The sequence below is a fragment of the Kryptolebias marmoratus genome, linkage group LG7 (genome assembly GCF_001649575.2).
Source record: "Kryptolebias marmoratus isolate JLee-2015 linkage group LG7, ASM164957v2, whole genome shotgun sequence".
NCBI lineage: Eukaryota > Metazoa > Chordata > Actinopteri > Cyprinodontiformes > Rivulidae > Kryptolebias > Kryptolebias marmoratus.
The window spans coordinates 15,087,767-15,102,467 of NC_051436.1; the positions used below are offsets into that span (position 1 = coordinate 15,087,767).

At 42.7% G+C, this 14,701-nt stretch overlaps 1 protein-coding gene across 1 annotated transcript; it reads left to right on the forward strand.

Annotated features, from left to right (window-relative positions):
- The first annotated feature begins 1,723 nt into the window (after positions 1-1,723).
- Positions 1,724-10,682, forward strand: vgf (VGF nerve growth factor inducible). The gene is made up of 2 exons (XM_017426979.3): positions 1,724-1,927; positions 5,206-10,682. Exon 2 carries the CDS (start codon positions 5,256-5,258, stop codon positions 7,401-7,403), a length of 2,148 nt encoding a protein of 715 aa, XP_017282468.1. The 5' UTR covers positions 1,724-1,927; positions 5,206-5,255; the 3' UTR covers positions 7,404-10,682.
- Positions 10,683-14,701: the final 4,019 nt, after the last annotated feature.

Genomic DNA, 14,701 nt, shown 5'->3' on the forward strand with positions numbered 1-14,701 from the left:
CCCTAGAACCGAAAGTGGACTTTTCCCAGGACTGCACCTGATAACAGGGAGGTGTGTGATTAAAAAGGATTTAACAAAGCCTCGTCGACAGAATACTAGAGAAGAGCATTAATTTGTCCTTTTCTAGCAGGTCGTGTTTGCAGGCCCTTCTCAGCTGCTGCAGCCTAATATCAAGTCTTGGCTGAAGCTGCTCGTGCTCTCTGTGAAGTGTCTCAAGATGTTTTTAGTGCGTCCTGACTCACTCCCGGCACGAGGAACCCAAACTTGTGAAACCACCGTCCCCACAGAAACAAAACGCTCTGCAGGAAGGAACCCTGCACGAACCAGGATGGCACAAAATGGACCTAAACCCCTTCTCTGTGGAGACATGGGACATCTCAGGAGAGCCCCAGCTTCCACCAGGAGCAACAGCTGCTAAAAACGAACCCAGTTATTAAAGGAAGCTTCCATGACATCCAGTATAAACCTGTTTTTCTTACACATGCTGGTCCACCTGCTGTTGTGGGTTTAACAGGTGAACTGGACTGGTCTCACTGGTTCCAGTGTCTGCGTTTGGTTTACTCCTTAGTTTTAACAAAACAGAACAAAATGTCACACTTTAAATACGTTTGATTTCCTTGAAGAACTAAAATATATGATGGCTTTCCGGTGGATTCAGCTGCTCCCACAACAAATGGCTCAGTGAGTCAAAGTGCCTGAGGTACAGCCATGTTTGTTGGTGAAGGTTGATTTGCTGTCGTGGTCGGAGAGTACGAGACTTTTAGGTTCTGAGCTGTTTGGGGTATCTGGCAGGTGTCGGCTGATATGTTTTTTTTTTTTGGCTCCAGTGGAGTCACACCTTGTCAGCTGGATTAGGTGAGTCCAGTCTGTGGAACCAGGACTTTGGAGAACCAGAAGCCTGTTTCTGTCAGTACACCTCCGAGCTCCAATGGAGGCAGAGGCCCCTTGAGGGCGGGGGGCAGATAGGAGTCACTGACAAGTCTTTTGGGTGGAACAAGAAAGCCTGAAAAGAATTTCTGTTTTGTTTATGATGCGTGTTTATATATATATATAGGCTCCGTGAAAAATACTGTTATGGAAGTAAAGGAATCGCTTTCTATTATAGGTCTCTATCCACTGATTTTCCTTGCCCACATCTCATTTCCTGGTTGCAGGGAGCTGGTGTCTTTCTCCAGCAGTGTGAGAGGCTGGGGACACCCTGGACAGGTCCATCACAGGGACACATAGAGACAAACAAGACAAACAGCCATTCACACTCAATTAACCTAACATGCATGTTTTTGATCTATGGGAGTAAACCCACATGTGCACAGTAAACTCCATCCAGAGAGGCCTCAGATCGGGAAGAGATCCTGCAACCTTCTTGCTGGGAGGCCACAGCTCTAACCACTGAGACACTGTGGATATTTAACGTCTACTTTTTAAAATTTTACAGCTAAAATTGAGTTCTGCACAGGCTCTATTCTCTCCGAAGCTTGTCCTCTTCACTGCTATATTTATAAATGAATAAATATTAATATGTGTAACAAATAATTGTTCTAAAACAGCAAATTAAGAGGGATGGCCTCTTCCCGCTTCTGGCCCCATCACTGGGTGGAGGACACACACTCACACACACACACCTGCTGAAATATAAACAGTTATTTCCCCCCAAACAGAGCACCATGAATCCATTGAGCTGCTGCTTGCGCTGAATGAGAGGGTGGGGGTGGGGGCATGAATGAAACAGGCTGGTGACGTCAATGGGGACCGCTTGACGCATGTTTCACGTGGGTGGAGGTAGAGGGACAGCCTGAGACCTGCTGCAGCTGTTTAGTTCTGAACCCAGAGGAGAGGAGCGGAGCGGGAGCCCAGAGACCAGAACCTCAGGTCCACAGGCACAGCGCAGGGTCCCCGGTGTCTGATGAGACCCCCCCACCCGCCGCAGGTAAGCGCCACCTCTCGGCAGCATCAGCTGATTATTCTGCTCACGAGCTCCGATGGACCCGTGCTGCGTTCAGGTGCGCCTGGCAGCAACAGATGTCAGATGCGCCGCTGCCGGACCAGGACGGTTGTTTGGTTCCTGCAGAACTCCCGGTTTGATTGTTTTTTACAGAGATCATCAAAAAAAAAAAAAAAANTGAACTGCTCCCTGAGAAGAGCACATCAAAAGCAGGACGCGCAAAAAAAAAAAAAAAAGAAAAGATAAAAACGAACCCTCAGAACCGAGTCAGACTTTCGCAGGACTGGTTCAGAGAAACTTTGGACCACGGTGAGCTGAACTGATCGGTCCCACTGCTCGTCATCGGCTCGGTTCTCTTCAGCCCGGGACTTCTGCGTGAAGCAGGTTCGGTGACACCACGGACACACTGGACCGGGTTCTGTCTCGAGTCCTGCCTCAGGCTCTCCGGGCTCTGAGGGTTCGAGCGCGTTCATGTGACAGCAGCGTGCAGGAGGCGCGTTCATGTGGTGGTGTTTTTTTTTTTAATGCAGAGCTGCAACCTGCTCAGGTCTGAACGCACGGGACCAGTTCGGTTCGGGTCTGGGTCTGGGTCTGTACAGGTGGCCACCTGTGTGTCAGAGTCGGTACCAGTGAGTCTGGACCATAAATACATGAAGGATGGATAAACAGACGCTGATTCAAACAGCTGTCAGTCTCCTAATGAAACAGATTTAATATCAAAAATTATGTCTGAAATTCTTCACTGACGATTCTCTGACTGTACGATAGGCTAGCCACACCAAAGAGAAAAAAAATGTTGAAAACACAAAAAATAATCTAAAGTGTAATGACTTTCAGTGGAAAAACCACACAAACAAAAGGAATTACAGAGAGCCAATGCAGATACTAAAATATGACATCTGTGCAACACAGGGAAAAAACTTCTCTGTGAAAATAATATTATGGTGAGGGAAAAAAAAGAAGAAAAAACGCGCGATTTTGGAATACTTACAAAAGAAGACGCATAAATAATTTCATCTTTAGGTCAGAGTATTAGCACCACCATCAAATTTTAGACTAGGTTTCAGAATTATGAAAAAGCTCCACACAAGAACTGATTGTCAACAGTTTGTTGATTTGGATCTGGTCCTAGAACCTTTGATGGATCAGTGAACTGTCCAGCCTCTCACCTGCTGGAGATCAGAACCAGAATCTAAACCCCACCTCTTAAGATGGATGGATGAATGGATGGATGGTTTGGTGTATGGATGAATCCTTGTTTTTTTTAATGATGAACGGTTTGTTAATGGATGGATGGATGGATGGATGGTTTGGTGTATGGATGAATCCTTGGTTTTGTAATGATGAATGGTTTGTTAGTGGATGGATGGATGGATGGATCTTTTGTTTAGATGGCTGGATTGATGAATAAAAACCCTTAAGATGGATGGATGTGTAGCATGAAGTGACCCTTCTTTTTACCCTCTGACCTACATTAATTTCTGTAGCAACGGTTCTGTGTAAAAGGTCATCCTGGTCTGACTGAATGCCTGGTATCACCCTGGATAAAGTGTTTACAGAGAATTCCAAACACAGAACATCTAACCCCGACAGTGTCCTTCATTTTCCCTTTACACTTCCTTTAAGACTAATACAACATAATTTATCCAGAGAAGGAATTAAATCCTTTAGTTGTTAAATCTTTTAAAATGTGTTGAAAAATGTATGCATTAACTTGTCTCAAGAAATTATTCAAATGTTTTGACAAATGTTTTTTTTACAGTATTGCTCTTTGTCATTACAAAAGACATCCAGTAATAATGGTAACAGAGTTTTTAATGAGTAACCTAATCAATAACAGTGCATCAGCGACTGAAATGTTTAATCTGCATTTTGTTCTAAGCATGTGACTAATATTGTGTTCTAACAACTTTTGAACAGGAAAAGATGAGCTCTCATCACCGTTGATAAAACCAGTTGGACCTTGGCTCTGCTTCACTCTTTATTTATGGGGCTTTCAGACGGACCCTAACAGTCCCGGCTCCACTCTACTCAGCTCGCTTTACGAGCGTTCACGTCTGCATTTTTTCGCACTCGGTCCCTGCTTTTTTGGTCCCTGCTTCGGAGTCGGGCCAGCTCTGCTTCGTGGGAGGCACAAGCTTAGCTCCTGTTCACTCATTGGTCGTGGGTGTGACCAGATGCAAGCATAAAGAGCGAATGTAGGAATATAAACAACAGCGTTAGCTTACCCTGCAACGTTTATGCCGTCTGTACCCCAGCTGAAGGCGCTTTAAAGCCTGAAATCTCCGGCGGATAACAGCTGTCCTACTCCGCGCAACAACCGTGGCATCCAGAGCATTTCTTCCATTGTGCCTCTCTTTCTGAAGTCTCAGGAGAATCCCCATAAGTTTAAAAAACAGCAACAACACAGGGCCAATGTTGTCCATAGCGCTTCTGTTGTTTACACAACTTGTGCTAAGTTTCGGTAGCGCACCCCCTGCGTCGTGGCCCCGCCCCCCGCAACACGAGGAGGCATTCCTCTGCTACAGACCAAACTGCCTGGTGTAAACGCGATGCATTCTTTATCGAGCCGAGCCGAGTAGAGCGGAGTAGAGCCAGATTTCTGAATTAGGGTCCGTGTGAAAGAGGCATTATTTAGTCCTCGTCTTCCGCCCTCGTCCTGGTCTCCTTGCGTTTTTCCTTTGTCATTTACCTCAATATTTAAAACTTACTTTTTTCTAAACCAGTTCAGCAGTAGGAAATCAAGAAAATCTAAAGTTAACAAGAACCATTTGTAATTTTAGTACACTAGTCCAGCTACAGAATCACTCATAGATGCCACGTAACCCTCCAATGTATGGATGGATGGTTCCTTAGTTTGTTGGTTGGTTGGTTGAATGGATGGTTCATTGGATGGATGTTTGGTTAGTTGGTGTTTTTTTTTATGGATTAACCTTGTTACAGAAGTTTTGTGCAGGCTTAAAACACAGCAAGACCCCCCATCATGATCTATAAGGAGCCCCCTGCGTTTTTAAAACACACCTGAAGATCCTGCAAAAACCATTTTATCCAGGTTCTAGCTGATTCCTTAATGTTGAAGCAGGGGTGTCATCCAGTGTTTAGGGATTCTAACTGCAGGTCTGTGTATTGACATGAGTTCCTCCCTTTTGCAGGAGTGTGAACTGTGTTACTTAAACACTTGTTGTAATTCTGGATTTGGCTGTTGTGCTGCAGAAAGAGCTATTTAAATAAAAATGGACTCTGTTTTTTTTTTTTTCTTGCAGGCACATCTGGTCTCACTAAGTGTTCACTCCAGGCCCTGTTCTGCCTTGCCATGACCAGATACTACCATGCCTCAAGTGTCCTTACACTCCTGGTCCTCTTCATATCAGTGTCCTTCCTTCGTCTTTCCACACCCAACCCTCTCCGCACCCTCAGCGAGGCTGATAACCTTTACAGAGATACTCCTTATGTGTCTCCAGAGTCTGAAAACTTGAAGAGAAGGCAGGAGCAAAGACAAACCATCCCGAAAGAACAAAATGAGGAAGAAGAGGAGCTCTTTAAAGATGTTGATCCCAAAACCTTAGCAGCTGTTTTACTGGAGGCACTGAATCAGTCTTATCTTTTACAGGAGAGGGGGAGGGATGAGGAGGAGCATAATGGAGTAGAAGAGATAATAAAGCCTGAGAGAGAAAAGGAGAAGGTTGAGAAAGAGGAGGTTTATGGGGAGAGAACAGCCCGAGACAGAGATGGATGGCAGGAGTTGGAGATGTTGATTGCTTCTCAAGGGAAGGAGAGGGAGAGAGATGAGGAAGAACAAAGAAAGAAAGCGCTGGAAGATGAGGAGAAAATGACTGAGAAGGTCACTAGTCATACAACAAGCCACACGATCCAGATTCAAACGGAGTCACAGCCAAGTAGTTCAGATGGAAGAGCAGGGAATGATGCTGCTTCCCAGCAGGGACCTTCCAACCCTGAGCAAAACAGCAACGAAGACGAGGAACAGCTGAACTCCGAGGAGCTAAAGAGTCTGGAGACTGTGATGAAAGAGTTTCCTCGCTTGAACGCTAAAAGAGGGGACGATTCTGAGCAAAAGCAGAGAGAGAGCAGAACCTTCAGCAGCTACAATGACATTATACCAACCCAGAAAGGCAATGACCTTGCCTTGACCAAGAAAAAACTAAAGTGGCAGGAGGAGACCCAGAAGGCTCTGTACTTCCCAACGTTTGCAGAAGACAATAATATATATGAATCAATGGTCAGCAAAGCAATGCAGTCCACATCTCCAGCAGAGCAGGGGGGTATGGTAGATGATGGCTCAGACGAGGAAAAAGAGGAAGAGGTGCTGAGTCCAGAGGAGGAGGAAGCTCAGGCCAAAGTGGAGCAGGAGGAAATAATGAGACAGGCAGCAGAAGCTCAAAAAGCCAAACTGGAGGAGGAGAAGTTGGCTGACATTGCCTCAGACATGCTGCTGCGCTACATGGTCAAACAAAACAATGGGAACAAGAAATACAGCTCACCTCTGTCCAATGCTGCGGAGGACAAGAGATCTAATGAGGAACAGGAAGTGACAGAGGAGGATGACATTGATCCTCAGACCATCGACAAGCTGATTGAGATCTCCAGCAAGCTCCATCTCCCTGCTGATGACGTTGTGGACATCATCACTGATGTTGAGAAAAAGAAGAAGAAAGACATGCAGTCTGAGATGGGATCAGTGTGGCACAGTCGCCCATCACCCTTGTCTTCCTCATTCCGTTCTGGATGGCAGGTTTCCAACAATCAGAACAGCTTCTCAGTCTCGAAGCAACCATCTCCACCTGTAAATCTCATTAAAACTTGGTTTCAAGAGAAAAACCTGCCAAAATCTGAAGGTTTACAAAGAAAACTTTCCAAACCTTTGCAAGCCTATCACAGTTTTTGGCCTGAGAAGTCTCTGTCCTTCAAACAAGACCGCTGGCTGAAATCCCCCAAGTTTCTGTGGAGAGTCTACCCCTATTCCCCTTACGCCTACTCCTCCTACTATCACAGGAAACCCTTCATGGACTACTACCCCTTCTATTTTACCCCTCTTCCCAGATCCAAACCTTATTACTATAGACCCAGACCTGCTCTCACCTTCGATAGCTTCCATGGGAATTCTGTGGATGACACTTTCACTTTCCCTCCCAAACGACGTTACTACAGCTGGGTCCAACCCCAGCTGAGAAAACCTCCCTCACATCGCCAACAAAAGTATTACTTCAGTAACTACCAACCCCAAACACGTCCCCAGCCGGTTCAGCAAGCACCCTTCTCCCAAGTGCGCACCCCGTCTCAAACAGTGGTGGTCCCTTCTCAACAAAATGAGATTTTTACCCCCACAGTGTCAAAAAACAAAGAATATTCTGAGATGGGAAAGCAGCCAGACGGCAGCATTCATGCAGATCTGGAGAAATTCATACAGCAGGTTCTCATGAACAGACTGCAGAGGATGGACTGAACGAGGGAAGCATGGACTGAACAAAGGGTAAGAGCAGAGGGGGACTTTGAAGAAAATGAGACAAGACATATTGTGAATGTGTCCTGTTGGAAAGCATCACGGCACTACACAGTGTTCTCTGTTCGGACATTTGATTCCAGGAGAATGCCTGTTGGAAAGTTGGTGAGAATAAGTTGGATGAACCATGTGTTGTGGTGGATTCTGGCAAAATTAAGTGATCAATGACTTTCCATGTTTATACACACATAGATTGTATCAAGCAGGAAAATCTGAAACACTTCCTGAAGACTCAAGGTAGATGGAAGTTAAGAACATGTCTTTTACTGTTTCTGATGTTGGAGCTCTGTTCAGACAGAGGATTAGGGTTCGGGTTAGTGTTATAACAACCGGAGAGAACATGATGTTCACATGCTTCTGACCATGTCAAAACATAAAAATAATTATACGAGGTCTTAAAATTATGAAAATACAACCTCAAATGAACAATACACTTGATATAATAAACTGTGACAATATTTATTGAAGATAACACAATCATGTATGGTTGTAGGGGTAGAGGTCAGCAGTTAATGGCAGATATACAAAACCCAATCCTGTTTTTTTGGCGGGGGGGGCAATATTTATTTTTTATTTCACGAAATATAACAATAATTGTTTAACTTAAATACATATGTATACAAAATGTACTCTTGCTTAAAAAAACTAATTTGTGGGCTACAGTAAGCTGGAGTAGCAGCTGCTCTTCCATTTTCATCTTCCAACTTGGTAATTGTTTAAATATGCTCAGACAAAATTGGCCAATATCGGTAAATTAAAATTGGTTGGCCAAATAATCAGTTTATCTCTAGTGAGGTGGCTAGAGCAGTCTGAAGGGGTTTGTGTTGCACTCTGAACAGCTTGCCAGTCCAGTTGTTTTCTGTGACCTTATCAGCCTTACTGGGCCCCTGGGACGACTGAATCATTTCCATGTGTCTAATGTGGAAATGTAATGTTTGCTAGTAACTGAAGGCTATCATAACTTTTCTTTTTGAGGTAGCCATTTTGGATTTTGAGGTTTGGGTTGGTCAGGGACCTCTGTCTTTCTGAGTTGGAATTCCGATATTAGGGGAAATGTTTAAACAGTTAAAATGCACCATTATGATCCTGTCCAAAATGAACTTGCAGGGAAGCGTGTAATATTTGATTTATGCTTCTTACCTTCTGGTTCCTGAGTAAGCTGTAGGGCTGAATGGAGTTTCTCACAGTTTCTGCAATGGTGATTTAGTTAAAAAATGAGGACACAATGCATTGTCATGTGTTGTTCATCTGAGGTTGGATAATTAACTAATTCTAAGACCTGCCAAGTGTATAATGGATCTGTGTGTCTTGATACATATGATCTTTTAACTAAAAAATAACTAGTTACTTTTTACTACATCACATCTTGATGATCAATATTCTATTATGACCTTTTTTTTTACATTTCTGTTAAAACGAGCATTTTGATGCAGCGGAAGACCATCTTTTCATAATAAATGCTCAATAATGAAACATAATGCGCCAGTGAATATTACACTAACATCATGTAATGGCTTGGATGACTCATCCCTTTGCAAAACTTTTAGTATCTTGTTGCCATGGCGCCAAAACCTGGCATGTATCTGTAGATCAGTGTTTTACAGCTGATGCCTTCAGAGGTGGATGCTTCATTGTTCTCTGCTCTGGTTATAGTCAACAAAGTCCAGCTCGCTGATATGATGTTGCCTCAGTCAGCCAGTAGAACTGTTCAAGAGGTAATTACTGTTATAGGTTGTGTCAAATGTATTGTAGCTGAGAAGACATGTCTAAAAACATCATGAAAAAACAATCAGTCTTAAGTACAGACACAGTCCTTTTTTTACAAGGTTCTTTAAAAATTAGATATTTATGAACTAGAATATCAAAGGTTTCCTTTAGGTCCACTTCACTTTGGATGGTCTTGCAATATGACCTACACCACCTGTTAGATCGCAGCTAAGTTAGAAAACCTTCAGTGTGAGAGAAATCATGACACTGCGACTCTTCTAAACCAGTATCTGACCAGGCTAGAGAGAAGGTCCTTTTTGGAGGTGCCTCTATGACTGATTACCTTTCAGAGTTAATCAGATTCAAGATGGCTGCCACAGCTACCTTTCCAAACACAAAAATGTCTATAACCCAATCAATTATACAGTACATACAAAATGCGGACATTGAGCCACAATTTAGTGTGGTGGTAGCTGACAGTGATACCAACACGTCCTGATTGCTAACAGATCCCTCAGTTCTTTATTTATTCAAGATGGCCACCACAGCTACTTTGACAAATGCAAAAAAGGGCCTTACTCAGTCGATTTTACAGATGTTGAGCTACAGTAATCCCTTAAAAAACATACTGTTAGTTTTAACAGATCGCTAACTCTTCAAATTCAATATGGCCACCACAGCTACCTTGGCAAATGACCAAAACTCAGTCAATTTTAGAAATATTGAGCTACAACTTGGTGTGATAGTAGCTGACAGTAATCTCTGACACATACGCTAAGGTCTAACAGATCACTAAGTCCTTTATTTTTGTACTCAAGATGACTGCCAGGGTACCTTGGCAACCCAAAACTGGATCTAATTCAGTCAGTTTTAAGGATACTGAGCAAACAATTTGTGTATTAGTAGATGATAGTGATCTCCAACATGTATTTTTATTAGATTGTAGTTGTCAGGAAAGCTGGTCAAATAACAGAACTAATTTTCCACAAATCATTCAGTTTCATGGGACGAAGCATTAATGTTCTGAATGAATCATACAAATTTTTCTCCTGTTTGTAACTAAATGGAGTGAATAAACTTTTATTGAGCTGTTTTCTTCATTTTAAGGTTGATGTTTAGTTGGTGTTCAGCATCTGAAAGCCAGAAATGGACCATGACAGAAAGGCTAGAGAGAGAACATGCGTATGGTCAGAAAAACTGAAGTGAATGAAACCAAGGAGATGGCGCTTTAAAATAAGCTTGGTGTTATCTTTGGCAGGGAACAGAGAAATGAGGGAATTGTGTCTGCACTTTTCTGTATACTTGCATCAAAAAATACTTCTTTGAAAATGTACAAGCATCGCTTAAAAAAAGTCTTAAAAAAATCTTAAAGAATAAAGAAACTCTGTCAGTCCAGTGTTTAAGACGTGTAACAGTGAGTGTTGGTCTTTTTGGATGTTGTAACCATGGTAACAAACATGTATCTGATGGATGTAAACTAACAGAAACAAACTAATAAAGGCAACTATTTTGTTACACTCATGTTTCCTTGTGGACCAATATATACTATATACATACACATATATGTTCTGCACAGGTCTAGTTCCCAGTAAGAGGTGGGTCAGCACAGGCTGGCTTATAAAACAACTCTTTCTCATATAATGTGAAAGAACACTCCAGTAGCTAATATTAAACCTCTACATCCTTGCATTGTCCTGAGCAAGACATTAAACTGCATCTGTTGGTGAGACCTCGAGTGCCTCGGTATGGGAGATCCAGGGCTCTGGGGAGAATATCACTACCCCCTAACCAACACTGCTCCTTTTTAAGGTGCACAACTCAAGCCTCTCACGTCAGGGTTACAATTCCACTGCTACTATGGAATAGGTTCTTGTTAGAGTCAAGTGGTCCTACCTATGGATCAAATAACAAGAGAGAGCTGTTTTTCTTAGATGGTCATCCCTCTAGGACAGGGGTCTCCAATCCTGGTCCTTGAGGGCCACCATCCTGCATGTTTTCCTTGTTTCTCTGCTCCAACACACCTGATTCAGAGGTTAAATTATCTCTTCATGTTCTGCAGAAGCCTGTTAATCACTCATTGATTCAAATCAGGTGTATTAGAGCAGAGAAACAAGTAAAACATGCAGGACCTCGAGGACCAGGATTTTAGACCACTGCTCTAGGAGATGGTGTAGGAGCTGGTGTAGTAACACAAATGTGGTTTGGTTGAAAAGAACGTTTAAACTAAACAATGGTGTCATGCCTTCCTCTTCATCTGCAGGCAGGGAGCGATGACTGCATTCTGTTCTCCACTTGATGGTAATGTTGGCTACCAATGGCATTACATGCAGCTGTTGCTCATCTATGTTAATGAGGACATCTGCTATTTAAGACTGACCTGAGAAAAAACTCATCGTTGGACCGTCACATGGTGATAGTTCTCATTTCAGCCGTCCTTAACCTAAGACTTGACCATGTTCGCTTCCTGTCCAGAAAGCTGTAGTTGAAGCAAAACGTCTTCAAGTATGGAACAGAAGTCCATTTGCATTGGTTTTGTTTTTTTGGTTTAATTTTGTTGGTTTTGCCACATCCTGGATGACTGAGAATCTACACCAGCATATATTAGTGGAACCATTTCTAACCATGGCTCCATTCCCTCCTGCTGACGTGGTTCAGAACTTCCTGTGTTACCTTTTAAAATAAAACTTTTTACTGACCTTTATTCTTGGGTGCCAGAAATCCTGAGTCCTGGGATTAAAAAATCATGAAACAGAAAGGTGGCAGGCAAAATGCATTCCTTCAAGGAATGCTACACCTCTAATTTAGTTTAATTTTAGTTTACTTCAAAGTTTAATTTTCTTAAAATTTTCTTTGCCTTCTGTTTTAGAAACACGCTTGAGGTTGTGTTTGATCAAACATGGCAACAGTAGGAATGTTGATGCAGAGTCTTGTTCAGCATCCTAACAGTAGATATTATGCAGCAGATCCACAGAAACGGGTGTAAATCAGGACAAGATGCAGCATTTAGTTTGTGAACAAACAAGAGGGGGAGGGAGACGTACAGGAAAAAGTAAAGTGAAACAAAAGGAAAGAAAAAAACAAGAGAACAGAGGAGACGGGTAAACAGTGATGTGAGGAAGAGGAGCTGAGGACAGGGAGGAGTGCAGCACTCTGCCCACACAGAGGTGCAGTGAGTCATTATGTCACGTGGTGAAGACGGGGTGACTCATCCACCAACATCATCATAATCATGCAGCCACTGCAGAGCACCAACACACACACACGCATACACACAAAAACAAAATAAATTGAGTGTAAGAAAGTAGCAGGTGTAATTGTTAAACTCACTGTTATGTTCAAATATCTGGTATTAATCCCAAATTGGAGTTTTCTACACATCAACCCAAAGTGTGGTTCTAAGCATTGGACCAGTTCTGTGTGTGTGTGAATGTGTTGTAACACACCTTCACTGAGCAGTCTGAGGGCTGAGCTCATGCTCGTATACAGAATGATAAAGGGTGCTGGTTTGAAGTCAGGGCGTCTTCGGGCTCAGCTTGTTGCTCTGATGGTTCTGGACCGCTGTTCAAAACTAATAAAAGTTCTTAATTATCAATGTTTAAAGAAAAAGGACAAATGAGCACAGAGCCTCCTGAGTACAAATACAAATAAAAAAATAAAAAATCAAGACAAAAAAACCTGAGGACGTGTTGGTGGACACCAGCAGGGACGGAGGCTGTCAAGCTGAAGAAGGCCTTCAGGGCTTGGCTGTCCTGGAGGACTCCTGAAGCAGCTGACAGGTACAGGGTGGCCAGAGGGACGGCAGCTTCTATGGTTCCTGAGACAAGAACTGGGAGTGTGGGAAGAAATCCAAGAGAAGGACTTTTGGTTGGCCTCAAGGAGTTTCTGGGAAAGCATCGATGCCTATGAAAAATAAACCTGGCCCCGTCCCAGGCTGGGCTTGATTTGAGTGGGGAACTGCTGACCTGGACTGAGAAATATTATTGGATGGTGGAAAGAACACTTTGAGGATCTCCTCAATCCAGCCACTATGTCCTCTTTGAAAAGGCAGAATCTGAGGACGAGATTTGCCCTGAGATGCTGAAGGCTCTGGATGTTGTCAGGCTGTCATGATTGATATGCCTCTTCAGTATCACATGGAGGAATGGCACACCATCTGTGGAGTGGCAGACAGAGGTGGAGGTCCCCATTTTTAACAGGGGGATCAGAGACAGTGTTACAACTATCGAGGGATCACACTTCTCTGCTTTCTCTGGAAACTTTACTCCGACCGATTGTCGAACCTCGGATGCAGGAGGAGCAGTGTGTCTTGTCCTGGCCATGAAACAGCTCGTATCTCCTTCAGAGATCTCCCAGATGTCTTGGTGGTCTCTCTCACTATTCTTATTGTCACTCAGTTTGTTAGGACGGTCTGCTCTTGGTAGATTTACACATGTCCCATATTCTTTCCATTTCTTGATGACAGAGTAAACAGAACTCCTGGGGATGTTTAGAGCCTTGGAAATCCTTCTGTCTCCATCCCCTGACTTGTACTTTTCAATAATCCTTTCTTTGAGTTGAATTAGGACTTTAAAAGGGGTGAATATTTATGCAATCACTTATTTTACATTATCTATTTATATTGACTGACATTGATTTAGGACTGCAATAAAAGCATAAAACATAACATGTTTTATAGGCAGCACTGTAAGTCCAGCTAAAGAATCACTCTTAGATGATTGCATTTATAAAACCAACTCTGGTTTTCATCAGCTGAAAGTTTCAGACCATTCCTTCAGCCATCACCACAATCTTGAGTGACCGTGGACGAGACGTTGACTCACTCACTGGACCTTTGGGCCTCAATCTGCCTCCTTTCCATGTTCCTGCTGATGACCAATCAACCTCTCTGAAGTCACAAATGGAGCAACAGCTGGCCTCAGAACCAGCAAGGTGCCCTCAAGTCTTCTTATCTGGTGATGAAAAGCAATGTTTGGATCTGGCTTTGACATCTTAAGCTGATGCAAATTGATAAACCAAACACTCACTTGTAATCTGATCCTTCCTTAAACTAATCTACCATTATTCTGACCTAAATTCCAAAGGGAAAATATGTATCAAATAGACTAAATTGTCAAAAATTCCTGCACATGTAAATTTTAAAACTTGGATCCTGATTTTAAACATCCTGTTCAAAAGATTCTCATACTTTAGCTCATGTATGAGTAAAGTCTTCCCTCAGATCATAAAGGTTCATTTTTGTGTCTGAAGCGTTATACTTGTTGAATCATTGTGAAGTGAATATAACTCTATTACTTCAACCAAATTCAAAGTAATTACTTGATGCCGAAACTCAGAATATTGTTCCCAGAATCTCATTCTGTTCATTTTATTTTGTTGTGTGCTGATTAAATTTTACTTTTGTGTTGATTTATTGTTTGTTGGTTGGTTTTATTTTGAGTTATTCTAAACTTTGTGATGAAATCTTATTGTAATAGGTATGATGAAAGCTCCCTGTAATGAACAAACTCAGCCTCCAGTTGTTGAGCTTTGATAAA

Excerpts from the sequence above, each read along its gene's own strand:
- vgf (XM_017426979.3), top strand. The coding sequence starts at position 5,256 with ATGACCAGATACTACCATGCCTCAAGTGTCCTTACACTCCTGGTCCTC.